Source organism: Diaporthe batatas (assembly GCF_019321695.1).
Source record: "Diaporthe batatas strain CRI 302-4 chromosome Unknown Contig00013, whole genome shotgun sequence".
NCBI lineage: Eukaryota > Fungi > Ascomycota > Sordariomycetes > Diaporthales > Diaporthaceae > Diaporthe > Diaporthe batatas.
In genome coordinates, this window is record NW_025408560.1 from 81,175 (window position 1) to 106,000 (window position 24,826).

The 24,826-nt window shown below is 58.2% G+C and overlaps 6 protein-coding genes across 6 annotated transcripts; all 6 read left to right on the forward strand.

The window, feature by feature from the left end:
- The first annotated feature begins 396 nt into the window (after nucleotides 1–396).
- Nucleotides 397–6,288, forward strand: KVR01_010459 (uncharacterized protein). The gene is made up of 2 exons (XM_044786416.1): nucleotides 397–1,785; nucleotides 1,864–6,288. The coding sequence occupies exon 2, from the start codon at nucleotides 4,716–4,718 to the stop codon at nucleotides 5,802–5,804; it is 1,089 nt and encodes a 362-aa protein (XP_044640618.1). The 5' UTR covers nucleotides 397–1,785; nucleotides 1,864–4,715; the 3' UTR covers nucleotides 5,805–6,288.
- A 2,014-nt stretch (nucleotides 6,289–8,302) lies between these two features.
- KVR01_010417 (saccharopine dehydrogenase (NADP+, L-glutamate-forming)) lies at nucleotides 8,303–10,168 on the forward strand (the record flags this gene model as incomplete). The annotated part of the gene is made up of 4 exons (XM_044787011.1): nucleotides 8,303–8,316; nucleotides 8,486–8,568; nucleotides 8,780–9,070; nucleotides 9,210–10,168. The coding sequence occupies 4 exons, from the start codon at nucleotides 8,303–8,305 to the stop codon at nucleotides 10,166–10,168; spliced, it is 1,347 nt and encodes a 448-aa protein (XP_044640576.1).
- Nucleotides 10,169–10,695: 527 nt separating this feature from the next.
- KVR01_010431 (rRNA-processing protein LAS1) lies at nucleotides 10,696–11,856 on the forward strand (the record flags this gene model as incomplete). The annotated part of the gene is made up of 1 exon (XM_044790854.1): nucleotides 10,696–11,856. The coding sequence occupies one exon, from the start codon at nucleotides 10,696–10,698 to the stop codon at nucleotides 11,854–11,856; it is 1,161 nt and encodes a 386-aa protein (XP_044640590.1).
- Nucleotides 11,857–12,224: 368 nt separating this feature from the next.
- On the forward strand, nucleotides 12,225–14,344 carry KVR01_010333 (hydroxyacylglutathione hydrolase GLO2). The gene is made up of 8 exons (XM_044789590.1): nucleotides 12,225–12,340; nucleotides 12,419–12,461; nucleotides 12,520–12,607; nucleotides 12,664–12,735; nucleotides 12,796–13,273; nucleotides 13,339–13,365; nucleotides 13,417–13,499; nucleotides 13,557–14,344. Exons 1-8 carry the CDS (start codon nucleotides 12,272–12,274, stop codon nucleotides 13,579–13,581), a joined length of 885 nt encoding a protein of 294 aa, XP_044640492.1. The 5' UTR covers nucleotides 12,225–12,271; the 3' UTR covers nucleotides 13,582–14,344.
- A 148-nt stretch (nucleotides 14,345–14,492) lies between these two features.
- On the forward strand, nucleotides 14,493–16,645 carry KVR01_010239 (uncharacterized protein; the record flags this gene model as incomplete). Its single annotated transcript, XM_044790432.1, has 3 exons — nucleotides 14,493–14,600; nucleotides 14,677–14,876; nucleotides 15,024–16,645. 3 exons carry the CDS (start codon nucleotides 14,493–14,495, stop codon nucleotides 15,412–15,414), a joined length of 699 nt encoding a protein of 232 aa, XP_044640398.1. The 3' UTR covers nucleotides 15,415–16,645.
- Nucleotides 16,646–21,073: 4,428 nt separating this feature from the next.
- On the forward strand, nucleotides 21,074–23,319 carry KVR01_010352 (uncharacterized protein). Its single transcript, XM_044789583.1, has 2 exons — nucleotides 21,074–21,615; nucleotides 21,858–23,319. The coding sequence occupies exon 2, from the start codon at nucleotides 21,999–22,001 to the stop codon at nucleotides 22,488–22,490; it is 492 nt and encodes a 163-aa protein (XP_044640511.1). The 5' UTR covers nucleotides 21,074–21,615; nucleotides 21,858–21,998; the 3' UTR covers nucleotides 22,491–23,319.
- The last annotated feature ends 1,507 nt before the right edge of the window (nucleotides 23,320–24,826 follow it).

Consider the following 24,826-nt stretch of genomic DNA (forward strand, 5'->3'; position numbering starts at 1 on the left):
TACCGCGGTGTCTGGGCGTGTGTACCATCGCATGTATCCCCGGAATGTACTGCCTGTGTCGGCTGCTCCCTGGCGGGCCAGCCTGACCAGGTGCCTGCGGCACGGTACATGATCAGGACCTGCAGAGGCAGGTGGGTGCCTGCAGTCTGTTATTACTCGGAGGTGCGCGCGCACGCCTCGGGTTATGGCTGGCCCCAGCTCCCCTCACCAGGGTGGGCTTCCTGGGGCAGGCTTCCTGGGCTGGGCCTGAGGAGGGCTGGCAGGGGCAAGGCGGCCACGGCCAAGTCCTCGCAGCGCTAACGATGAGGGCGGGCACTCGCCTGGAACTTCATTTTTAGGTGCAGGCCCATTCCATTTCCGCCTCGGGTAGCAGCCAAAAGCACCAACCCCAAGCCAGCGAAACGCCCTTACACGCCCCTCCCTTCCTGCATCCCACACACGGTACACGGTTCACACCTGCCCGCCTGCCCACTGCCCTGCCCTGCCCTGCGCCCTTGTGCCCTGCACCTGCCCCAGCACCGCAGGCGGAATTGCTGCTCCTTGCTGATGCTGCGGCCAGGGCGGGCGCGTGTGATGGAGCCTGCCAACCTGCCAGCCTGCCAGCCAGCCTGACTTGACCCGTGCAGCTGCCGTGGTGATCGAGCCTGCGAGCTCAACCTGGTCGACTCATCTTTCGGGCCTACCTGCCTTGATTGGCATGCAACACGGACTGATCAGCACCGCACCCTACACCCTGCCCTCCGCGACCAAACCACCACCACCCAACACACCCACAGCACGATCCTCTCTTCCTCCGTCACCGCATCCGCACCAAGAAAAGCCCGCTAGCCCGGCCAGTCCTGCCAGTCAGCCAGATGCCAGACTGCCCTTGTTGGACCCGGCAGCACTCGGCCGCCGAGCCCAACAATCCTGTCGCTGGTGATCACACTGCGCGTTCTTTTCTTGTGTGATGGCGAAACTCTAAGAGAAACAATTCGCGCCCGCCCCTAAAATGAGACGGGTCTGTGAAGCCAGCCCGCCAGCCCTGCCAGCCTCCTCCTTCCAACCACCCCAGGCCGAGCGAGACCTTCAAACCTGAGGGAGTTGAGAGAAAAAAAGCACCCTCAGCGTCGTACTTGAGCCATCCCAGTCCAGCCCTGACCACCCGTGGCCTGCGATCGGGCGGCGGATGCGAGGCGAAAAGTATCACGAGCCCGTCTGCCCGTCTGCCCGCCTGCCCCCCCAGGTCGCACTTGCAGTTCGATCTACTTCCCTGTGCTGTGGTCTAGTACGCACCGGCGCAGGGAAGTAGATCGATGAGCCACTGCTTCCCGACGCAAGCCTTTGGCAGACAATCAGCCTTCCGTGTCTAGAAGGCGGCGTGTCTGCTAGTAGACGCCTGCTTGACTATGTGTAGACCAGACAGACGACCAGCGCGACGCACGACGCACGACGCACGACGCACTACGCACGCCTTACTGTGGTGCAACTGCTCTCGTCTCCGTTCTGGACGGGGCGCGCAGGATGGAGAACTGACCTGTCAGGCAGTCAGGCTAGCAAGATGGCACCGGGGGGAGGCCAGCCAGCCAGCAAGCCAGCAAGCCAGCCAGCTCATCACCACTCTGGAAGGCCCCTCTGCGCAGTAACCATTCATTCCATCATGCGGCCGCCGCACGACACAGGAAAGACTAAGCTCGGCAAAGGCGGCCTGGGCTGCCCTGCCCACGACGCGTAATAAATTGTGGCCAGGGACACGAGCGACAATCATGGACGCATGCAGGCGTGGGCAACTGAGTCCGAACCAAGGTGCCGCCCCGCCACTAACAAGTGGTCCCCCTACCGGCGGAGGAGATTCGTCTCGCTTACACAGTAGTGGTGTGTCAGGCCTTGGGGCGTCAGGTGCTCCGAGGATGTGCGTCGTGCCAGCTCCTCCAGGACTGCAGAGCGAGCCCACACATTCTGACACCGCAGCGGCACAGCGCCTGCAGCCAGCATCATTTTGGCCCGGTCCCATCGATCCTACAGAGTCGAGCCTGCTGAGGTTGCCACCCAAGCATGGCTGAGAGGAGGGGGGGCGTGCCCCGTAACTTACGACGTCGCAGGGCCCCGCGAAGCTACCGCCTAGTAAAGGGGGTACGGAGGTACTTTTGTACACACCGAGCAGCGCACCAGTGCATGGTTGCAGGCGGGCCCAGGAGATTCTCCTGGCCTGCATCTCTGACTGACCCTCGGCCCGTCATCATCACCCCGGCCACCAGCGCCCATCGACGGCGCCAGCCTGCGACCAGCACTTGCTTAGGTTGCATATTCCAAGGGTGCGCCGCCATTGTGCTCTCAGACATCACCTAGACAACATTGCACCCTCTCTGGTGATGTGTCGTTTTGTGCTATGCCATTCCCGACTCCCGAGAAACACACGCACACACCTCGCAAACGAAAAAGACACGAGCCACCCGTCGCAGGCAACAATACGACCGGCCCTCGACCTGGCTCGATCACGGCGCCAGGCGGTCTGCCTCACGGGCTCAGCTCGCAGGCGAAGGCGGGCTGGCGGGCTCACGGGCTTGCGGCCTGTTGCGGTGCGGGTGCAGTGTGGTGCAGTGCAGTGGCCCACAGTTTTGTTCCTGGAGAGTATCATGATGGCGTTGTTGTTGTTGATGTCGGTCTGGGTTTGGGCGCCAGGGCGCAAGGCTGGTTTGGCCCGGGGCCCGGGGCCCCCAGTCATCTCGACCATTGACGTGGTAAAAACAGAAACCGGTGATCTTTTTCCACGATCGAAGGGATCTTCCGTCCAACCTTGCAAAGTACCGAATTCGCCAGGAGCAAACCCATACTACGGCGCCATGACTGCACCGACCCCCTGTTCGTTGACAAGTCTCACGCCGGGGCGGCCAGTTGGCACGGGTTTCATTTCCATGTCTTTGCCTGACTTTGCCCTGGCGCGCTGACTTTGTGGTGTCAGGTTGCAAGCACACACCCCTCCCCCCCGGATGTCTTCCTCATGCACGCCCCCCCCCTACGAGCCCATCGTCCCCATTCCCGAGGTCCCAGTCCCCACTGTCATGTTCCCATCTGCATCTGCATCTCAACTCCATCCGACCCAGATGCAACCCCCCTGGGGCCTGGGCAAGGGCTTCTGGCTGTCTGGGTCTTCACCCCTTGTCCGCCATCCCACATGCCAGCATCCTTGCATGCAGCCGTTTTTGGATGGATCACTGCGCTCAAAAGTCTTGTGGAGTTCTGCAGCCTGGCGCACCTGTCCTTGCTCGCAGGGCGGTGTCACTATTGGGCAAAGGCTACCTTCCCTCAGGGCCGGTCTCGAGTTCTGATACGGGGCCACCTCAGGACGGACTCCAAGCCGCCGCGAGAACGCTCTCAGGCCCAGGGACTTACTTCATTCTTCGCCTTGGTCCTTAGACATCCCGGCCCAGCACCGTCCTTGCCTCGTACCTCCGTGTGTGCCCCCCCCCATGCCCGCCTGACTGAGCCCCACAAACAGACACACCTCACACGGCCGCTGCCAAATTGACGGTGCCGAACAGACGGGGCGCCAGGCCTGGCCCCGGCAGCCCTTGGTTTGGCTAGCCTGTGGCCCATACCACGCTACATGTGCGTTTCCTCTATCCCCAGGGGCCGGTCCCAATCAAAACATTCCCAGATCCAACCGTCGACCGGGGTCGCTCCTCCAACCCACCAAATACCGGTACCTATGCACATCGCGAGCCTCAGGGATACGGCGACCTGCTCATGCTGCAGAGTACCCTACCGCCCTTTGGCTCAGGCAATCTCGCGTCGTGCTTGACCCCCTCGCGACTTGTCTTACACCGACCTAGATGTATCCTGTTTCGTACCGCGGCTTGTGAGCTGCCATGTACGCTCGCTGCACGGACAGCCGGCTCTCTGCAACCAACGCGGGCGGCGGCTGAGATGCCTCGCAGGTATCCCAGTGTACCTCTGTACATACTCCCGTCATGTCTCCTGCTTGCGTACGCAGCTTTGAACCAGCCCCAGCCGAGCTCTCAAGCAGCCTTCACGCTTCGGTTCCGCAGCACACACACAGGCCAAACCTAAAGGCTTTGTCCGATGCACAGGTACAATGATACGGGGTGTGCTATGGTACGGAGTACATCGTTCACCTCAGCTTGGCCCGCTTCACCTCAACCACGCTTGACAGGGCTACTGCTTGCCCGCCCTGCCCGCTTGTTCCCTCCTGCTTCCATCGGGCTTGTACCGAATGTGGCAGTCGCCCTACCGTCCCCAGTCCTGCTAGGACACAAGCAGCATAACACAATCATCCCTGCAAGTTCGATATGACGCAGGCGGCCAATCCTTCACAGCATGCAAGCTCTCTTTGACCCGAACCGACGCATCCACCCTTGACCCCATGATACCTCCCACCTAGACATCCACATGCCAAATGGCCCCGTCCACATCTCACTACTTTTGTTCTCCGTGCCAATACGGCAATGTCACTCCTGCCCAAACTAGCCTCGATGTATCCTTCGAACCATTCCACATGGCCCCTTTGCTTCCCTGTCCCTGTCTCAACGCTCGCGCTCTCCTTTATGGCTGGCCCATTCCATAATAAGCAGTCAGAGACCTCGATCTGCCTTGACAGCCACCACGATGATATATACTAATAGGCTACGGCACTCCATGCACTTCAACCCGTCTCTCTCGTCAACACACCACCCAACAACTACAAACCCGCCAACACACACAACACTGTCAACAACATGATGCACTCTTTTGTCGGAGCCAGCCTGTCTGGCGTGCCGTCCTTTCCCGCACAGTACACCCACGACGCCTTCCTCGAGGACCTCTCCAGGCAGATGGCAGCATCGGCCAACAGAAGATACTCAAGGGGGTCGAACGGTGCTCACACCGGAACCGCAATGAGAGTCGCCAAACCGTCCAGCGCCAGCAACAGCCCTCGCAACTCGCTCGTGCAGCAGCGGCGGCGGACGATGATGAACGACCCGGCCTTCATCCAACGAGCACAGCAAGTGATTGAGCAGCCATACCTGCCCACTCCTGGCCCTGAACATTGCGGCAACTCCTACTATGAACCTGTCAAGAAGGCTCCCCGCCCAGTCAGCTGGCACCCATCAACCATGCCGCAGACTCAACAATACATGACGCCAGTATCAACACAACCGGCTCAGTACCCCTTCCCATCCTACTGCGACGTGGATTGCTATACCGCCGCGCCTGCACCTGCACCTGCTCCCGTCCAGTTCCCACCCACACCCGCCGCCTATTCGGCATACAGCTCGCCGGCGTCGGCCTTCTCCCCCTTGAATCTCCCGTACTCGACCTACGATATGCCCCAGACCTACTCATCACCCAGCTGGGATGTCTCTGCCTCAGAGGCGGCCACCATCCCGGAATCAACTCTTGGTCAGGCCCAGTACTCCTTCACCCCTGGACCATCATGTGCGCCTCCTCTGCCTAGCTATGTGGCGACGTCGCACTCCCCAGCAAACTGGGCAAGCCTGGCACCTCAGGCCCCCCCTACTCCAGAGGACCCGCCCAAGTCCCAGCAGCCGGAGCCGGTTCTTCAGAACGACGAGTCCACCTCGTTCCAAGGTCTGGACGAGAACGACGAGGAGGAAGAGGGAGATATTCTAATTGGCTTGGGGCTCTACGACCCGCCCGAGAAGCTGCCATTCAACAGCGAGGGCGGTCTCCTGGGTGCATCTTTCGACTACCAGCCAACCGGAAAAGGCCTCAAGCTGGAAGACGCCTGGGAGCCACCAGTCAGCGATGACGATGACGAAGATGAGGACGGCGAGGGCGAGGCCGAAACAGCCGACGAGGAATAAACAAACCTCACAAGCACGACGCATGACACGATTATGATGAGCATCTTACGGAGTTAAATTTTTCGTTTTGTTTTTTTATCCTGGGAAAGCCAACGGAGTTCACTTTGCGGCAGCCTTTTGTTCTTAGCAAGGGACAAATGGGCTACGGGTTTTACAGAGGAACACATTTGATACCCCAGGTTTTACGATAGAGACCAAAGCAGCATCACTGCTGATTTTGTAAGATACACTACTGCGATTTGGATGAAGACCAGACCTGGTTACGAGGGACAAGGCAGGGGACGCAGCGGTGGGAAGGAAGCAAATCAGTGTACGAGTCGAAAGACGAAGAGACCAGCCTTTCTGGCCTGATGCTACAGAAGGCACATCAATGTAAAACAAAACCCCAAAATCACTACCTACTGTTGCTGGCTCTGCCACGGCACTATGACACACCAACGGCAATGAATCGTGACAAGCTCTGCATTGTGAGAATCCAACAAAGCTACCGTGACTGCAAGCCGTATTAGAGACACGTCTGGCCCAGACGGGTTACCGGCAAGACAGTGCCGTTCCGGGCGGTGCAAGTGCAGTGTCCCGAGTCACGCCCGCCCGGTCGACCAAAGACCAGCGCACCGCGGGGGGCAGGGTGGGTGGTAATCTTGATGTCACAGAGTCGTCGAGGTGGGAGAGTGAGAGAACAAAACAGAAGCGATGGTTGACGATTGACGACTGTCTCTCTGTGTCTTGACCCCTGTATTGTGGCCCAAGCAAGCGAGGCAGGAATCCCAGAACCCGGTCGAAACTTTCTCAGGATCTGTTTTTTCCCTCTTCTTTGCCTCACCCTCAACATCACACTGACACAGGCAGAAATGCAGAGAATGGACGTTGCTTGATACGGCGACAGGGGTGTGGGATATGGGCGGCGGAGTGAGTGGTGCGAGTGCTGATTGGCAGGAATTGGATGTGGTGGGTTTCTTCTTTCGTTTTTTTTTTGTTTCCCCCCCCCTCCCTCCTGCTCCCCGTTCCCTCTTGTTGATCACGGACGGGGCCTCCCCTTACCATGCCATGCATGCATGCATGCAGATGCAAGAGGGCAAGGGAAGGGGGCGTGCGAGGGGGTGTGTGTGGGGAGGGGCGTGTGCGGGCGGGGTGTGGGATATGGCAAGGCCGTGTAGGGTACGTACCTCCCTGTCGAGGACACGGCTTCTGACGCTACAGGGTACGGGCAGAATAGTAACCCCACCCAGAAAAGAGCCGCTCAATAACAAACTGATGAGCAACCGACCTTGCGATGCGAGGTAGGGTGTGGGGCTAGGAAGGAGAAAGAAGGTTGCCGTTCGAGCGACCGACCGACCTTCCCCTGCCCCTCTGCCCCCTCTGCCCGGCCAGGCGCTGGGTCAGGGATGGTCATGTTTGGTGTTGCACGGGTGGGTTGTGCGCGGGTGTGTAACTGTGCGCCCCGGTTTTTCCATGTGTGTCGGGGTGGGTGGGTTCTTGGGCGGCCCAGGAGCCAGCGTGCTTGTTCAGCTGGCTGGCTGGCGATGTGGTGCTCTGCAGGGCCAGGCCAGGCCGGGGCGGGCAGGCTGGCAGGCTGGCAGGCAGGTAGCACTCCGCATGCTTTCTTGGGTCCGCGCCGCTATGGGCTGGTACGTGTACGCGGTACTATGCCTCAAGGCCGGGGCCCTGGGCCCCGCTGGCATGGTGTGGCGTGGCCGATGGAGGTGGAGGTGGGGATCTGCCTTTTCTATGGGCATGGATGGGCAAGGATGGAAAGAACACAGACGGGGAGGGAGGGCGAGCCCGCGCCAAGAGGGGGAAGGCGGTAGTGCGGAAGTCTCCCGCCGGCGGCTCAAGCGTGTACGAGTACCTGAGAGCGACCCCATCGGGCTCGGTTCGAAAATTTTCTCTTGACGTCGCTCCCGCTAGCAGGTGGAGGTTGAGGTCGTTTCCAGTTCGGTGGCCAGGTGGTCCTTGCGCGGCAAAGATACGTATCAATACGTATCTTTGGGCCGCCCACGCCTCTGATGCAAGCAAGCATGAATGTGGACTGGGGTCGGTAGGCTGGCTCGGCTCGGGTCAGTGAGCCAGCCTGCCAGTCTGCCAGTGGGCAGATGATGACTGGGTGAGCGGCGGTACCTCCGTACCTCCGCGCCTCGACGCCAGTGCCGCCGGTACGTACCCAAGCGACAAACGACGGCGGCCCCAATGAGGGGTCGCCAATGGGTGATGCAAGATGCAAGCTGAGGCAAGCCCGCCGTTATCGGCATCGTGGGGTTGGCGTCACAGCGAAAAGAGCCACCTCAAAGTTTTCCTCTCGCGTGGTATACGGCATTACAGTACAGTGGCGGTCAACAAAGTGCCGGTCGCTCACCTCACCCGCCAGTCAATCAATCAGTCAGTCAATCAATCAACCTGGTGTGACGACAACAAACACGATCTCTTGTCCAGAGCCAGATCCTCCCCCGCCATCCCCCGTAACCTGTTCCACCCTCTCGGACGAAAACCCTCCAGCAACGATGGCTTCCCAACAGTACGTGTGATCTCGTGTGTCGCAAGGAGCACGCAAGCAGCCAGCCACCCATCACTCGCTCACTCACTCTCACTCACTAATCATGGATGTGAGAATGATGCTGTGTTGTTGTGCCATGCTTTGAGGATGAGGCGGGGCAGTCGGCTAACCCATGGCCTACCTCCCACAGCAAGGTGCTCATGCTTGGCGCCGGCTTCGTCACAAAGCCGACTCTAGACATCCTCAGTGAATCCGGCGTTCAGGTTACAGTCGGTACGTCAAGTCTTCGTGTCAAAACCCCGTCTCCTACTGCGCAGCCCCATCCGGTCACCTGGGCCATCGTCCCAACCACCCCCCTGGGGTTGCCGCACTCCCCCAAACGCCCCGTGGCAGGCTCCAGTTGTCTGCGTCTGACTTGACTTCCCTCCTCCCTTCCTTTGCGCCACCCAAGGCTAACCTGGCCGGCCTCGCCGCCTCACAACAGCCTGCAGGACCATCCAGACCGCCCAGCAGCTGTCCGCTGGCGTCAAGAACGCACAGCCTCAGGCCCTCGATGTCAACGACGCACAGGCCCTCGACGCTGCCGTCGCCCAGCACGACCTTGTCATCTCCCTGATCCCATACACCTTCCACGCCAAGGTCATCCAGTCCGCCATCCGCCAGAAGAAGCATGTCGTCACCACCAGCTACGTCAGCCCGGCAATGCTGGAGCTGGACGGCGCCGCCAAGGAGGCCGGCATCACAGTCATGAACGAGATCGGCCTCGACCCCGGTAGTAAGCAGCACCCCGATATCACGTGAAGCCGCCCAACAATACCTGCTACCCCAGGTTCATGATGGGCAGGATACGTGGCGTTCAGACCGTCGCATGTGGGAATATAGTTTGCGACGCTCGGATAGCTGACACGGCATAGTCGACCACCTGTGGGCCGTCAAGACCATCGAGGAGGTCCACCAGGCCGGAGGCAAGATCACCTCCTTCCTGTCATACTGTGGTGGCCTCCCCGCCCCTGAGGCGTCCGACAACCCTCTGGGCTATAAGTTCAGCTGGTCGTCGCGAGGTGTGCTGCTGGCCCTTGGCAACACCGCCAAGTACTGGCAGGACGGCAAGGAGGTCGAGATCGCGGGCAAGGAGCTCATGGGCGCGGCGAAGCCCTACTTCATCTACCCAGGCTACGCCTTCGTCGCCTACCCCAACCGTGACTCGACCCCCTACAACGAGCGCTACAGCATACCCGAGGCCCAGACCATCATCCGTGGCACCCTCCGCTACCAGGGCTTCCCGGAGTTCATCCGCACGCTGGTGCAGATCGGCTTCCTGACCGAGACCCCCGTCGACATCCTGTCCAAGCCGACCACCTGGAGGGAGGCCACCAAGGCCATCGTGGGCGCCGCCTCCTCCAGCGAGGAGGACCTCAAGAAGGCGATCCTGTCCAAGGCGACCTTCAACTCGCCCGAGGAGGAGAGCCGCATCCTGTCCGGTCTGGCGTGGGTCGGCATCTTCTCGGACGAGGAGATCACGCCCCGCGGCAACCCGCTCGACACGCTGTGCGCGACGCTCGAGAAGAAGATGCAGTACGAGGGCGACGAGCGCGACATGGTCCTGCTGCAGCACAAGTTCGGCATCGAGCACGCCGACGGCCGCAAGGAGACGCGCACCTCGACCCTGGTCGAGTACGGCGACCCCAAGGGCTACTCCGCCATGGCGAAGCTGGTCGGTGTGCCCTGCGCCGTTGCCGTCAAGCAGGTCCTGGACGGCACCATCACTGAGAAGGGTGTCGTCGCTCCTATGAAGTGGAGCGTCTGCGAGCCCATCCTGAACGAGCTCAAGAACAAGTACGGCATCAACATGGAGGAGAAGACCATCCAGTAAGTTCTGGATCCAGGTCGCCGTGTCGACTCGACCGGAACGTCTATCCGGGGATGAAATCATCACCCCAATCTCAAAATACCCTCCCAAAAATGGTGTAGAATCAGGTAGAGAAAATACCACGAATAGACAATGCAATACTGGAGATGGCAACTAGGAAGTTGTGTGTGTGTGCGGCGTATAAAAATTTACTGTTCGCATGCTGCAGCTCAGCGCATTAAAAAAAATCGGACTTGTAATATTGCCGCGAAGATTTGGGGTCAATTTTGACTCATCAAAGAGTAAATTGCCAACGTGGATGAGGCATCGGACATGTGTTGTTGAGACGCCGTTTCTGGCCGACGGGTGTGAAGTGAGAATTTCACTGTAGACTTTCAGCCACAGAGCCCAGCTGGAAAACCAACCTAAGAGCGCCAGAATCACACCATCAGCCCGCTCATCAACGACTGCAAGCTTGATAGGGAAAGGCTTGGAACACCAGATGAACGACTTTCTGTCCAGGGCTTAAATCAGTCTTCCTTCATTCAGGGATGGTCCAGTTCGTCTTCACGCCCTGGCGCAACCGCGCCGAGCTGCTCAAAGTCCGCAACCAGCTCTATCCAACATCATCCTCAAAGTCATGTCCAGCCACGCCGCCGCCGCCGCCCACGCCACACCACAAATGGACCCCGGCCGAGGTGCAGAACATGCGCAAGGCGATCGCGCGCGTGTTCATGTGGGTGCACCGCGGCAACTGCCCGCACGTGGTGGAGTCGACGGCGATGCTCCTGTCAGCGGTACTGCTGGACCGGCGGCACACGGCCTCCAGTGACAGAGGCGGCGACGGCGACGGCGACGACGCAGCAGGCACAGGAGATGCGGCCATAAGCGAGTATGGCGTGCGCGCGGCGTACCTCACGGCCTTCACGCGGTTCGTGACGGGCCTGCTGGACGGCCACCAGGACAGGGCGCGCAAGCTGAGCATGTACGGGGTGGCCAAGACGGTGGGGCTCCCCGCGGGCTTCGTCGAGCTGCGGCACCAGGGCACGCACGAGCCCATGCCCGGGCTGGCGCAGCTGAGGCCTGCCGCGGGCAGGGCGCTCGTCTGGATCTGGGAGTATTACTGGAGGAACCTGCCGGATGTGGACGACGCGGAGGGGCCCTCACGGGGGACGGCTGCTGCTGCTGGTGGTGATGGTGGTGCGTCCGATGAGAATCCGGGGAAGAAGAGGCAGCCTGTGGTCGCTGTGCCTGCTGCTGCTGTTACGTCTACGATAAAGGGGCGCATGTGCCGCGCCGCGCTGATGGGATATCTGCAGAGGCAGGAGGGGGAGGTGGGCAGTGATGCGGCGAAGCAAGCCTTGACGAGGCAGTTGGGCCAGTGGGACGACGTGCTCATATTGAGGGCGCTCGAGGAGATAGGACAGACCGCGAGGGACGCGGGCATATTGTCACGGTCGGTGAAGCTCTCCAGGGAGATACTTCTCCGGGCTAGGGGTGGCGATGCACAGCAGGGCGAGGACAGCGAGACGGCTTACGATATTGAAGAGATGAGGCAAGTGCTGCGTCAGGCCAGAGAGGAGGCCGAGGGCGAGGCGGGCGGGATCGAACCTGGCAAGAGGAAACGGGATGGGGCCGACGATGAGGACGAGGCCCCGGGCTGGAAGAGGTGGAAAGGACCGTGGACGCCGAGGCCGATAGGGATCTTGTGAACTCTGGTGGCCACCCTACTTGGATTATGGACCGAGGGATTCTTGAAGACTTGGGGTTTCAAGGTCTTAATTCAATGATCACTTCATACTCTTCGTGTCAAAGGAGGATGCCGGGATATAATTCCCCGAATTCGGTTGCCGTAAGATAGCACCTTGTGTGCCCGAGTGCCTGAAGACGAGCTATCTACCCATGAGGAAGACCACTCTATGCCTCATCGCTGTCCGAGTGCCAGCCTTGTGTTATGTACATACAATCTGCAGGCGGAGTTAGTGGGCAAGGTCCGAAGCAGACTCGGCCGGGATGGCATCCAATAACGTCATTCCGATTGGAATTGGTAATCCAGCTGTAGATGCATGTCCTCACAAAGAGGAGAAGTTTCATGCATTTTTGGGATCCAGTGCCGCCATACGAGTGATGCATCCCGCAATCTTTCGCAAAACTGTTGTTCCATTGAACAAGAATCTTGGTCCTCTCACAAGAGCCGTAAGCCGCCCCCGCCTGCGGATTGCGCCTTTTCTACCAGGGGCATCCAGCCTGACTGACAGCCCGTCGACGTCTTAGTTCACACCAATCCGCGCCATGCATGTCCAGTCGATTCCCATGTGTACGTCCCTCACCTCTACTATGGGCCGTTGTCTGGTCGCTGACAGGCAGTCTGAAAGGGGTGGGCAGTAGCGACAACTACGCCTACCTGGTCACCGACGACAAGACCAAAGATGCCGTCATCATCGACCCCGCCAACCCTCCCGAGTGAGTGTCCCGGATGACCTCGGCCTTCACCATGTCTTCTCACATTTGAGCGTTAGGGTCGCTCCCGTCCTGAGAAAGGCGATAGATAGCGGGGAGATCAACCTCAAGGCAATAGTGAACACACACCAGTGAGCCGCTCCTATCCATGCTGAACACGAGAGTCCAGCCCGCTAACACCGCCGACCAAGCCACTGGGACCACGCAGGCGGCAACAAGAAGCTGCGCGAGGAGCTGGGCCTGCCAGACCTGCCCATCATCGCCGGCAAGGGCGCCGAGGGCGTGACCAAGACCCCCGCCGACGGCGAGAGCTGGACGATCGGAAGCATCGCGGTCAAGGGCCTGTACACGCCGTGCCACACGCAGGACAGCATCTGCTGGTTCATGGAGGACGGCGACAAGGAGCGGGTCGTGTTCACGGGCGACACGCTGTTCCACGCCGGCTGTGGCAGGTTCTTCGAGGGCAACGCCGAGGAGATGAACACGGCGCTCAACAAGACCCTCGCCTCGCTCCCCGACGACACCAAGGTCTTCCCGGGCCACGAGTACACCAAGAGCAACGTCAAGTTCGCCGTGTCGGTCCTGCAGAACGAGGCCATCAAGAAGCTGCAGGCTTTTGCCGAGGCGAACCAGGAGACCCAGGGCAAGTTCACGATTGGGGATGAGAAGGTATGTGCTTGGTGGCCGGCCCGCGGGAGGTGTCAACATCTCATTAACTATCTCTTGTTCTACAGCAACACAACCCATTCATGAGGACAAGCGTAAGTTATGGACCCCGTTCGTCAGTCTTTATCGTTGCTAATTGGAGTCAGGATCCCGAAATACAAAAGGCCACCGGCAAGACGGATCCGGTTGAGGTTATGGCAGCACTGCGTGAGGGCAAGAACAACTTCAAGTAAGTCTGAGCCGGGAGCGAGTCAACGCCCGAGGCCTGGCTAAGAAGCCATGGCAGAGAGCCGAGCAGCACAAGGCTCTGATTATTAGCGAGCGAGCGAGCACGCACCATGTAATCACACAAAAGTATTCAAGAGCAGCGGAGCGGCAAGAAATGGATTTTTCATGATTTGCATGCTATCTGATATCTAGCTGGTGTTGAGGGGTGTTCCCATGTCAAAGCAGTCGCCAATCTCTGGGTTGAGAATGGGCAACATCGACCGAGTGATGGAAGAGTTTGATCTTGCTTCAGTGTCCACACTTTGCCGCCCTGGAGTTATAATGATTGGAGACGGAAAGCTCTAGCTATTGAAGAAGCGATGTATGTTCACGGGGAAATGACAAGAGTGGTCCGGTACTCGACTCGGGCCAGCATATTCTCACCTCACCACCTCCCAAGGCAGTTCATCGGACGGCTGTGAATGCGATCGGCACCGTAAGAGGACCACAGGTCGACGACGTCGCTTGAGCATCGTTGCAATCCTCGGCCAGAATGAAATGCACTCGACTGCCAAACCCTCCAATTCTCTCCGGCGATAGGACAAGGACGGCCTCAGGCATGTTCGGGGACGGTAGATGCCACAATTGTTGATGGCACAGTCTGATAGTCGAATGCTTGGCTTCGACCATTGCCGACTTTCACGTCGTCCGTTCGACTGCCGGATTGAAGCATGACGACAGATGACACGAAACCCGCATCGTGGCTATCGTGGTATGGGAGGCCCTTGTGCATCGCACATCTCGAGTCGTTGTTCCCAATGTGCCGGGGATGTTGGGACGGAGGTCAGTTGACGCGTTGGAAAGAAGATTGAGAAGGAGTTTTGTAGGAAGAAATTTTAAGCTACGGAGTACTGCTGTAGGCTGTAGCTTTCCCAGCGGCCCGGCAGCGCTAAGAACAGCCGCACCCAGCTGGCAGGCGCATCAGGTGGGCCGTTCCTGCCGCCTGTCCTGGCTCATGGACCCCCACCTTGACATCATCCAAAAGGCATCCATTCCAGTAGATCACATTTCAGCAACCTCGCGACATCGACACGCGCCAACGCGCCTCGCGAAGCCCACCATGGTAAGTCCCAGGAACTCCCGCCTGGAACACTGCCGCCGATGTCTCTGGCAATTTATCTGACACCCATGACAAACAGCCTCCGAAACGGAAGTCCGGGGGAGCGGCCGAGTCAGGCGCATCGGGCAAGGCTGCGAGGCAGTCCAAGCTCGCCAAGGAGCACGACATCACGGCGCAGGAGGAGGCTGAGATCAAGGAGGCCTTCTCGCTGTTCGCGGAGCCCATGGACGGCGAGAAGGAGGGCGTCATCCCCATTGACGACGTCCGACGGGCCATGATGTAAGCTTGGTTGTGGTTTCTTCCCCTTCGCTGTCCGAACACCCCTTCATCCGCCCGTCCACGGCCCCAGCGCAAGTCCTCTCCAGCCGGCATGGCCCACTCCCAAGCAAGACCCAATTTTTGGCTGACATATTCTCGTCCGACCAGCGCCCTCGATATCCCGCCAAAGGACAAAGACGAGCTAGCCGATTTCACCGAGGTCCTCGACCCGGAGGACGAGGGCTACGCGAACTACTCCTCGTTCGTGGCCATCTGCGCCCTGAAACTCCACTCGCGCGACCAGACGTCCGACGCACACGCCCGCGAGGTCGACGAGGCGTTCGCGCTGTTCACGGGCGGCGACCCCGAGACCGCGGCCGATGGCGGCGTCATCACCGTCGCGCACCTGAAGAGGGTCGCCGCCGTGCTCAAGGAGGAGGTCGACGACGCGCTGCTGCGGGACATGATCCTTGAGGCGAACGGCGGGGCGGGTGTAGGCAAGGGCGTCAAGAGGTCCGAGTTCGACCATGTTATGAGGAGGGCGGGAGTGTGGAGATGATGCTGATGATGAGAGGTATCGCCGCCACGCCACGAGGACATGAACAAGGTGTGAGATCTTACAACATCGCCCGGCACGAGGCTGTTGGTAATCTTGCGGACCGGCGTTCTGGACAGCTCGCCACTTGGACGAATGATCCTGCCGCAGCTGGCTGAGCAAGAGCAGCTTAGTGGTCACGGCGAGATAATGCTTGGTCGTATTACACGGAAGCCCCAGACGATCTCTGGGAAAGGGCGGTCTGCATTCAGCTGCTTCATTCAGCTGGAGCACGTGAGGGATGGCCGGAGAGGCAAGCAGCCGAATTGGGTCCAGGAAAGAGATAAGGGGTTGTCCTGTGTCGATATCACGAACGAGCCCGCGCGCGCCGCGCACTCGTCATCGCGCACATGAGCCGACACTGGTGGTCAATGGGGTCCGCCAGAGATCTGTGCCATATTTGTGGGCAAGAATCTCTCCCTTGGCTCCCACAGTGTCACCTACACGACCGCGTCTGCCAGGGACAGAATCGAGTGGTCATATCTGGCCCTCAAGTGGGCAACAAGAAGACCATAATACGGTCTGGACAAACCGCGCACCCAGAGACGATCACAGAGGCGCTGGCCAGAGGAAACTTTTCGGAAGGATTATGAGCTTTCCGGGTATCAATTGAAGTAATGCTCTGAGCCTGCAACGAAGGACATTTACGCGAATTTGTTGACTACCTGTGATTGCCAGTGAATAGAAGGCCTTGCAACAAGGCATGGGACCAACATCAGATCCAGATCATGCGAGGAGCATCCAAGCAGAGCCTCACCACGATGCCATCGTGGTAGACAACCCAGTCTTGATCATGGAAGACGAAACACAGTCAAGTGCAACCCCATGGCGACCCCCGTCCCACGAACAGTTGACCCTTCGCCATATGGCGACTGCAGATCAATTGCACCATGATCACTGGGCGAGGCTGCTACGGCCTTCCATTCTTTATGTACGCTGTCATTGACCACGTGCGCTCATATCCGCCACAGCGCCTGGACTCAGCATAACAAGTCCTACCCAGGACTAAATTGCACCAAATTCACCAGTCCGACAGTCACGGCATCTAGATATCCTTTTCTTAACAGAATAGTCAGATCGGCACAGAAGTCGTCTGGTCAACTGCCAGTGACTGTCTCCCTATTAGCATTAAAGGGGTTTAAGGCCCTTCTGCCCGTTGACAGCACCTGCTCGATGAGAGTGGCGTGGGGTGCGCCTCAAAACACTCTGCTCTTAGAGTTTCTTTTCCTTTTGTTTGCCAATGTTCATAACTATTCTTTACGTCATAATGCTCTGTGCACGATCGACATGCTCTTAAAGGGTCCACTGACAAGCCGTTATCGCGACACGGCAGTCCTCGTGATTACAACACAGCTGGAAGACAGAAGACGCGCATAACGTCGATCACCACAAAGTCGCCATCGCATCATGCACACATAGTTCCTAACCTGGGCCAGTGACTCCGGACTTGGACAGACGGATGTTCCCCAATGACGTCGCCGCCATTGGCGGTCTCGGGGATCAGCGCATGAATCCCGGTTGGGAAGTCCACCAAGACACGAAACGATTATGCCGAGTGGGAGTGCCGACTCGTTACGGAATGGTCAAGAGCAGCCGCCTGCCACGCCCGCGGCCATTAATTATTGGGCGAAATCAACCATCTCCCGTCCGAGGTTATGGCCCCCTTGCTCTGTGCGGCGCCCGCCTGCCATACGGTGACACCCAGGCTGCCAGGCACCGTAGCCCATCCCGCCGGCGACAATGCACGTTCTCAGTACTCTGTCCCGCGGCATCTCCCTCAGATATGCTGATCGCCGCCGCGGGTCTCCTCTCCTGTTGGTGAGTCCTTCAACCATGGGATATAATAACAATAAAAAAGATAGAGCGCCAGACCGGCGCTGTGCATACACTGTGTAGGTGACATGCTATGCCGAGCCTGAATCAAGCGCCGTTCCGTCCAGCACCCGTCTCGGCGCATTGGGTACCGGGAGACGGCAGCCGCTGTGCACTCGACGTCCAGAGCTTCGCTTTTCCGCCAGACCACTCTCCGTGTCCCGCAGCGTGCCCTGGCCGTCTCCATATCGAGCGCGGGGTGTTTTTGCAACGCACAGTCCTCATTCGAGAAGCTGGGGTCTCCCAAGGGGCTCAGCCACTTGACCGCCGCGCAGCAATGACAAACAGATTCTAGGAATGGAGCACGTGAGGGGGTAGACCACAAGTAGAGAACTGAGGATTGCTGCTTGCTCGTCCTCGGCTACGGCGAGGATTCCCGGCCGGCGCACCCTTGCGAGCTTGGCGACGCTTCCTTTTTGCCTCCTTGAGCATTGGAGGTTGAACCACAGTACCAAAATGCCGCATCAGGCTCCCTGATCGCACCGACTTGCATTTTCGGGGGCGCCATCGTAAACCATGCCATGGCAAGCTGTGCTGACGTTTTCCCAATAGCCAAGGCGTTGTGCTCCCAATGCAGTCTTGCTCAGAGTCGCATTGATGGTTTCCGAGCAAACGGCGAGAGTCGAGCGTAATTGGCAAGGGCGGGTGTCGAATCCGGCATGGTTGCGATGATGCCAGCCGGCAAGCGATCTTCAGCAGTACTCCGTATACGACAGCAGCAATACTCGTGCTACACAGTGACCCGCAGTGTCCCCAGCAGCCCCAGGTAGAACCAAGTTCCTCGAGCGCAACTGCTGCTGCAGGCTGGCAGGCTGCCAAGGTTGTCTGCAGGAGACGGCGTGAGGCTCGATTCGGACCGGTCAGGGTCAGGGGACAAGGGCGGCAGAGGTCACACTGTGGCAAAGAGACAACGGTCTATTGACGTTAGCTTCCGGGCCCCAGGTCTGATTCCGGCGTCAGTACGCTGTTCTGTGCGGTGTGTGCACCTAATGATCCTCAGCCGTTCGGCCGGCGAGCCCAGCTGGTCGGGGACGTGGGCCGCGGGTAGGATAGGCAGGCTCACCGGAGTGGCCTGAGTGGCCTGACAGCCTGAGTGTGGTCCCGACCGCGGGGTTGCATGCGCCTCTAGGCCGCCTCTGGGCCACCTAGGCCATCGGTCCCTCCCTTCCCTTCGCCCCCAACCCTCCCTGGCCCACGTGGCTCCTGGAAGCTTGCATGTATAGCGTGTCTTTTCCAGGCGGGAAGTTGCATCTGAAGGCCCGAATCCTGTCCTTGTTGATTGGCACTAGTCTGGAGGAACCAGTGGTCTAGATCATCAATTCCAAAAGGGCCTTGGAAGTTGTGGGTTAGAGAGGAAACTGGTTCATTGTTCTCTTGACGTTTCTGTCCGTGTGATGGCGGGGAGTACCTAGGGTAGGCGAACATGGTCCGAGGGTCTAGAACACCCCACAGACCTCAGCCAATGATGGCGGCTCGAGTGGACGAAAAAGGGAACCAAGTGGGGGCGGCAGGAGCGCCTACCACAGTCCACAGTTTCCCTTTGCCCTAGGAAACTGCCACTGAGGATGTCGGATCTAGGATCTGGGATTTGGATCTTGCCTTGCAATCTGGGAGGGGACTGACTCTACATAGGACACCCTACTGCACACAGATAACGCAGGGGAGCAAAATGCTGGTTTGCAGTTTCAGCTTGGAGGGGGAAACGAGAGGACGACAAGAGCGGGGCATGTCTGTCCCGCCCAGGTGGTATGTACTCCGTAGGTTCGCTTGGGCAAGTCGCTTCCAGAAAATTGTGGCTTTCTGATGCACTGAAAATCCCAACGCGGGACTAGTCGTGGCAGAAAAGATGGCCTCCACCTCAAAGTCCACCTCCAAGCCACCCACGCCGATACCACGGCGCCATGATACGAGCATGGTCCACGATGGCGACAGGTTCTGATGCGGCCCCGATGCACCGTGGCCATCAATCTCAACAATAACAAACCTGGCACTGGTGTGACTCCGATTCCGCGGTGGTCGTGGTCGTCAAGGAGCAGCAAATTGCCATCTCGGCTCGCCTGACATGACCACCAGACCGTCGATAATTTCATCATGTCTTTCAATTTAACTCTCTATTGTGGACCGACCGCATCCTCCGTCAGGCGTTTTGAGAAACGCAGATATCAACAAAAGAGGTAAAAAGGACCAGAATCCGAAGTAGGCCTACCTGCCGTATTCGCTCGCATCGTATCGAGATGTCCAAACACAGCACACTGACCACGCGTGCAATGTCTGTCAGAGGAGTTGGATGGCAAGGCAGGACGTTGGTGTGTGAGCAGCACTGCAGACTTCAACTCAATGCAGGCCCTGTTCGCAGGTCCGATTTTATCGGCGCATCCCTGGCGATCACCAAACTGTAAAACAAGAGCGGGCAGGGTCCTGGCAGGCCTGGCAGCTCCTAACAGCATTCTGGACGAAATTTCGGTTTCAATGGTCCTTGCTGATCTCAAACAAGCTCAAGTTGATTTGACGGTTACTCGCCACTTTGCACCACTCACCTGCCAGCCTGCCAGCCTCCCAGCCAGCCCAGCCTGCACACCTCGTCAACTGCTACTATGGCACCTTGATCTTGGAACGGTCCTTGACCGAGATGGAGGCCAGGGTGCCCATCGCCTCTCTGCCTTGCATCCCCTCGCCTCCAACAACTCTGACCGCCGACCAGCTGGGGGCTGTTGACTCGGTCACGGCAACGTGACCGGAGAGGGATCCTGCAGCAAATGTGGCCAGCCTGCCAGCAAGGAAAGGGAAACGTCCGTGGGCTATGGCCATTTTCAGATGCCTGGCCACTGGCGTAGAGTTACTGTGTAGCAAGAAGAGAACCAACCCCTGGAGGCTTTTCCGGTGGGGAGTGGGTGCGGGTGTGGATGTGGCATCCGACGCTTTTACTACTAGCACCTGCAGCGGTTCAGGACTCAGATGGACCAATAGACCGGCGGGACAGCTGATATGGCTTGCCGGAAAGGGCAACACGCACGACATGTGCTGGGTGGGGCGGGTGCTCTACTAGGCCAGTAGACCTGCATTAGCAGGCACCGCCAGACAGGGCCACCTGGGGGACTTCGGGGGGGAGAAAAGAGCTGGAGGGGAAACGGGCTGCTAGTACACGGTCCTGTGTTGTGTACCTAGGTACCTAGGTTCGGTGGAGAGTGGCAGATTGGGAATGGAATATCCGCTTTGTTTATGTTGGGGGGTGGGGGGAATCCGACGGGTAGGCCACTCACTGACAGGTTTGCAACAGCGTCTGCCTGACTGCAAAGTAGCCTTGTACTGTTAGCAGGAGAGTGATCACTGATGAGAGCGACTGACTTGAGAGACTGACTTGAGAGACTGACTTGAGAGACTGACTGACGGCTGATTGTGGCTCGCTATGTGTTGTGCTTGACGGGCCAGCCCCTGAGAGCCCCATGGCCTTACCGAGGCTATACCGAATCAGGCACATCAATGCAACTCTAACATCCCTGCAGCCTGCAGCAAGACCACACTGTTCCTTGGCAGCAGGTGGCAGGGTTCCGCCTCTTGCCAATTTCCCGTCTGCATCTGATACTACCCCAGAGCTAAGTTGTACTGGAGTACAGTAGGAAGAGAGAGAGAGGAGAGGCAGAGAGGGGGGAGGGAGGCCAGTAACAGGCCAGAAGCAGGCCAGACAGAGCAGAGCAGAGCAGAGCAGAGCATAGCATACAGAGAATAGCATAGCATAGCACAACGCATGGGCCTCACGTCACATCCATCATCATCCATCCCATCTTTTCGTTTGCCTCTACCCGCTTCTCTTCTCGTCTCGGCCGATCTGATCTTTTGAGAGGGCCATTATTATTAGTCTGGTCAACGGCCCTTCTAGCACAACCTTTTTCATTCTCGCTCCTGGGGCAATACCGTGGACTGTGGTAGATACTTGTTTGCTGGCCAAGTCTGCATCTGCTAGCTCCCTCCAACCTCGGGCATCCCCAGCGCACAACAAACCAGCCGTTTCTTCCATTCCTGCTTCACTCGGGCTTCTACCTTCACTTCATCGCGCCACTCATCTCAAATCACTCATCACTTGGCACCCCTCGCCCGATCCCTCTGGCAGCTCCCTGGCAGCTCCTGTCCCGTGCTGGTGCTGCTGTTGATCGCACCTGCTGGCCCCAGTCCCTCCCAATCTCCTTCTAATAGAACGCCAATTTGGGGCCGCGCCATCTTCATCAACCGCCTTCGCCTCCGTCCTCATCAGTCAATCCTGACGTACCACCTCCCCCAGCCGTGCAGCTTCATCTGGTGAGTACCTACAGAGCACTGTTTGTTTGCTGGCCTGCCCGCACCACCGTCACAGGCAACACTTGGTCGAGCCGACTCACTCTCTCCCGAGGTCGCGCACCTTCGTCATGGTCCTTGGGTCTACTCGAGGTCCTTGCGCCCGTGTAGCCCAGTCCACCCGCGATCGCACCCGCGGTTGTTGGGCCACCCACTGCACCTTACACTGTTTGGTTGCGTGATTACAAAAATCTAACCCGTCCCAGCTTCCATTCTGGCCTAACAACGACGTTTCTCGGTCAGGTCGACGAGCGCAACATTCGCACGCCAACACCAGACCACCACCTCTGTCATATCTACTACTACTGCAACCAGTATCACACCAGCGAGCAGTGCAAACAGTCAAGATGGCCTCAGAGACCGTCAACGAGAAGGCGACCACGCCTGGTGCCACGGTCGCAACCAGCGATAAACATACCACCACCGTCACAACTACCGAGGCTCTCATTTGCCCCGAGTCTGACTTTCGCCGTCCCTCTGAAGTCTCAACTCCCTCGTCTGCCCGCGACCTGAACCCTTTCGACACCGATATCGAGGCCATGATTTCCAGCCGAACCACGCGCGAGGACGACAGCTGCGGCATGAAGTCCACGAGCAAGGGCCAGCTGAAGGGAAGCCCAGATGGCCAGGTCTGGCCAGGGCAGGGCCACTGGAAGAGGAAGGCCAAGGCGAACAAGCTCAACCAGCGATCATGCCAGTGCCTCGCTAAGATGAGCAAGCGGAACAGGATCCTCGTCAAGGTCGCCATCATCTTGCTGGTCGTACTGACCGCCGTGGGAGTGGGATTCGGCATCAGCAAGCCTCTGGGTGCCGGAATCTGGAAGCCCGATGGCAATTGAGAAGATGGCCACGGCTAGGAGAGATATTTCCTTGGTCGCTCACGATTCACAACGGATCGCACCATCCACATTTCACCCAGCGAAGACGTTCAACATGCCCTACACGATGCCACCGTCGATCTACAGCGGCCTAACGTTTCACATGACCGACCGTGAGATAGAGCGTTGTACGCCACCGGACGACACATATCACCCAGCATCGAACGATCAGAGCCGCCCGCTTCTCTGCACATGATTCCACCACCGTCCACAATGTGAGGACGAACATGGGAACCGAGAAACGACACCACTAGCATACATCTATGGCAAGCACTAGACGTACGGGAGCACCTCAGATGACGGAGTTTGGAGTCCTTTTCCAGTAACACGATAAAGGCGTTTTCGGTGCCAGGAGAACATTCAGGCCTCCTCTTTTTTCTCCTTCTCTTTTCTTTGTTATCAGCTTGGCATTCTGTATTGGATCGGCATGAACGCAGCCCGGATAGGAAAAAAAACGGATACGTCTTTTTGGAGCGCGGAACTTTTTTCCTTCTTGATGCCTCTTCCAGCCGTTTCTTACTTTTCTAATTGTGTCGACCGAGAGAACCATGGACAGTGGATAGACTACTACAGGAAGACTGTCTCTTACGATACGACTGACCTGCGAAGGGCTCGAAAGGTCAGATTCAGTTGCAGTCGTTATTTCATATCACCGCGCGGCACCGATCACGTACGGGCTCGAGGAACTACGGGGAATGGAGGGCCAATCAGCACCTGGATAGGAATACAGCAAATCCTCTGTTGCTGCTCTGTTTTCCAACAGGGCGCAGCACGAGATCCATTTCCCCAATTTTACTCCTAGCAACATGTTGATGTGTATATTTGTGTCGCGGAATTGAACCGCACTTTATGTGTGGTCTAGACATGTTTCGCCTCGATTTGGGGTCGAGCTTGTGCATGAACTTGGTCAATGTTCTTATATAAGCTTTTATACGTCAGGTCTTGTGATAGACTGACTGATTGCCTACCTGCCAGTCAGCGTTCAATGTCGTCCGAGCTGGCTGACCGAGCGGCTTTCTTGGGGAGAGCGAGAGCGAGGCTGGGCACCCCGGAAGGCTGGCTCCAGCTCTTGTCTTCCCGGAACCGTCCACAGCCGGGCAAGAAGCCGGGCGTCTGGAGCTTGGTCGCACGGAAGGCACAACTGCTGCGTCTGATTTCTCGCAAGACACGCGTACACACTCTCGTGTACGAGAACGAGAAGTAGAAGTTAAAGCTCAGCCACAGCTCGCCATCCTGATTCACCACGTGCTGCCGACTCATGCCCTCGCCGCCATTGCCAACAGGAAGCCGCCCCCCAAAAGACCACGCCCCCCAAAAAGCTTGGCCGAGGATAAATGACGCGGCTCCCTCTGCTTGGTCCCGCGGCGAGTGTATTTGGCTTCCGTACCGGCGGCAGCCAAGGAAAGCCTAACTGGCGTCTGGCATGCCTAGGGGGCTGGGCTGGTGGGACGATCTGCCGCCTGGGAAGTTCCGTGCGCAGCTATCATCAGTGGTCTGGCTAACTACCTTGATCGCCCCGCGGGCTGTTTTGATATAAATATTAATGACGCCTGGTGGGTGTGGCAAAGAGGGTACGTACTCTGTAGATGGGTATAATATGCCCAGCGTCTCGAGAGATAAGGTTGAGCGTCTGTGCGGACCAGCAGCTGTAGGAGGACAGAGACACGGCCTGTGATCAGACTTGTGATCGGCGGGCATGATGCTGTCTCTTGTCTTGAGCACGAGGCGGGCCGCTCGTGCCTCCATTCCCGTTTTTCTTGTTCTTGAGGGGAATCCTACTTTGGGCTTTGTAAGGGCTGACTGTGAGTGAGGCTGGCGGAATGCGACCCGGGGAAGCTGCCGGCTGTCGCATTTTGTAGCATTAATGTGACGTTCCGCAACTTAGAGAGGATGACAGAACGCTGCGAGTCTGTCAGCCACGACATTGGGTACGGCAGTCAGACAGACCACTGTGGGTTGTGTGCTGAATTGATGGCAAGAGTATTCGACAAGTTGTCGAGGACGTTCACCTGTCCGCAAGGTGTCTCTTAGCTAGAGGTTGAGAAACGGTCTTTTTGGTGTGGCCTCGTATCATCTCGAAGTCTCAGTCTGACTGCGCGAATCACTTTTAGGCGATCGAAAGCTCTCGAAACGTAAATGTTGGTCATGCCCGGCATCAAACTAAATTTCATGAAAATTCCTAGTGACACATTATCAGAACTTACAGCGTAATTATTTTAACATCCATCCAAAATACCACAGAACACAGCCTATTCACGTTCACCACTCATTGGACTACCCGGGTTATACCAGAGGTC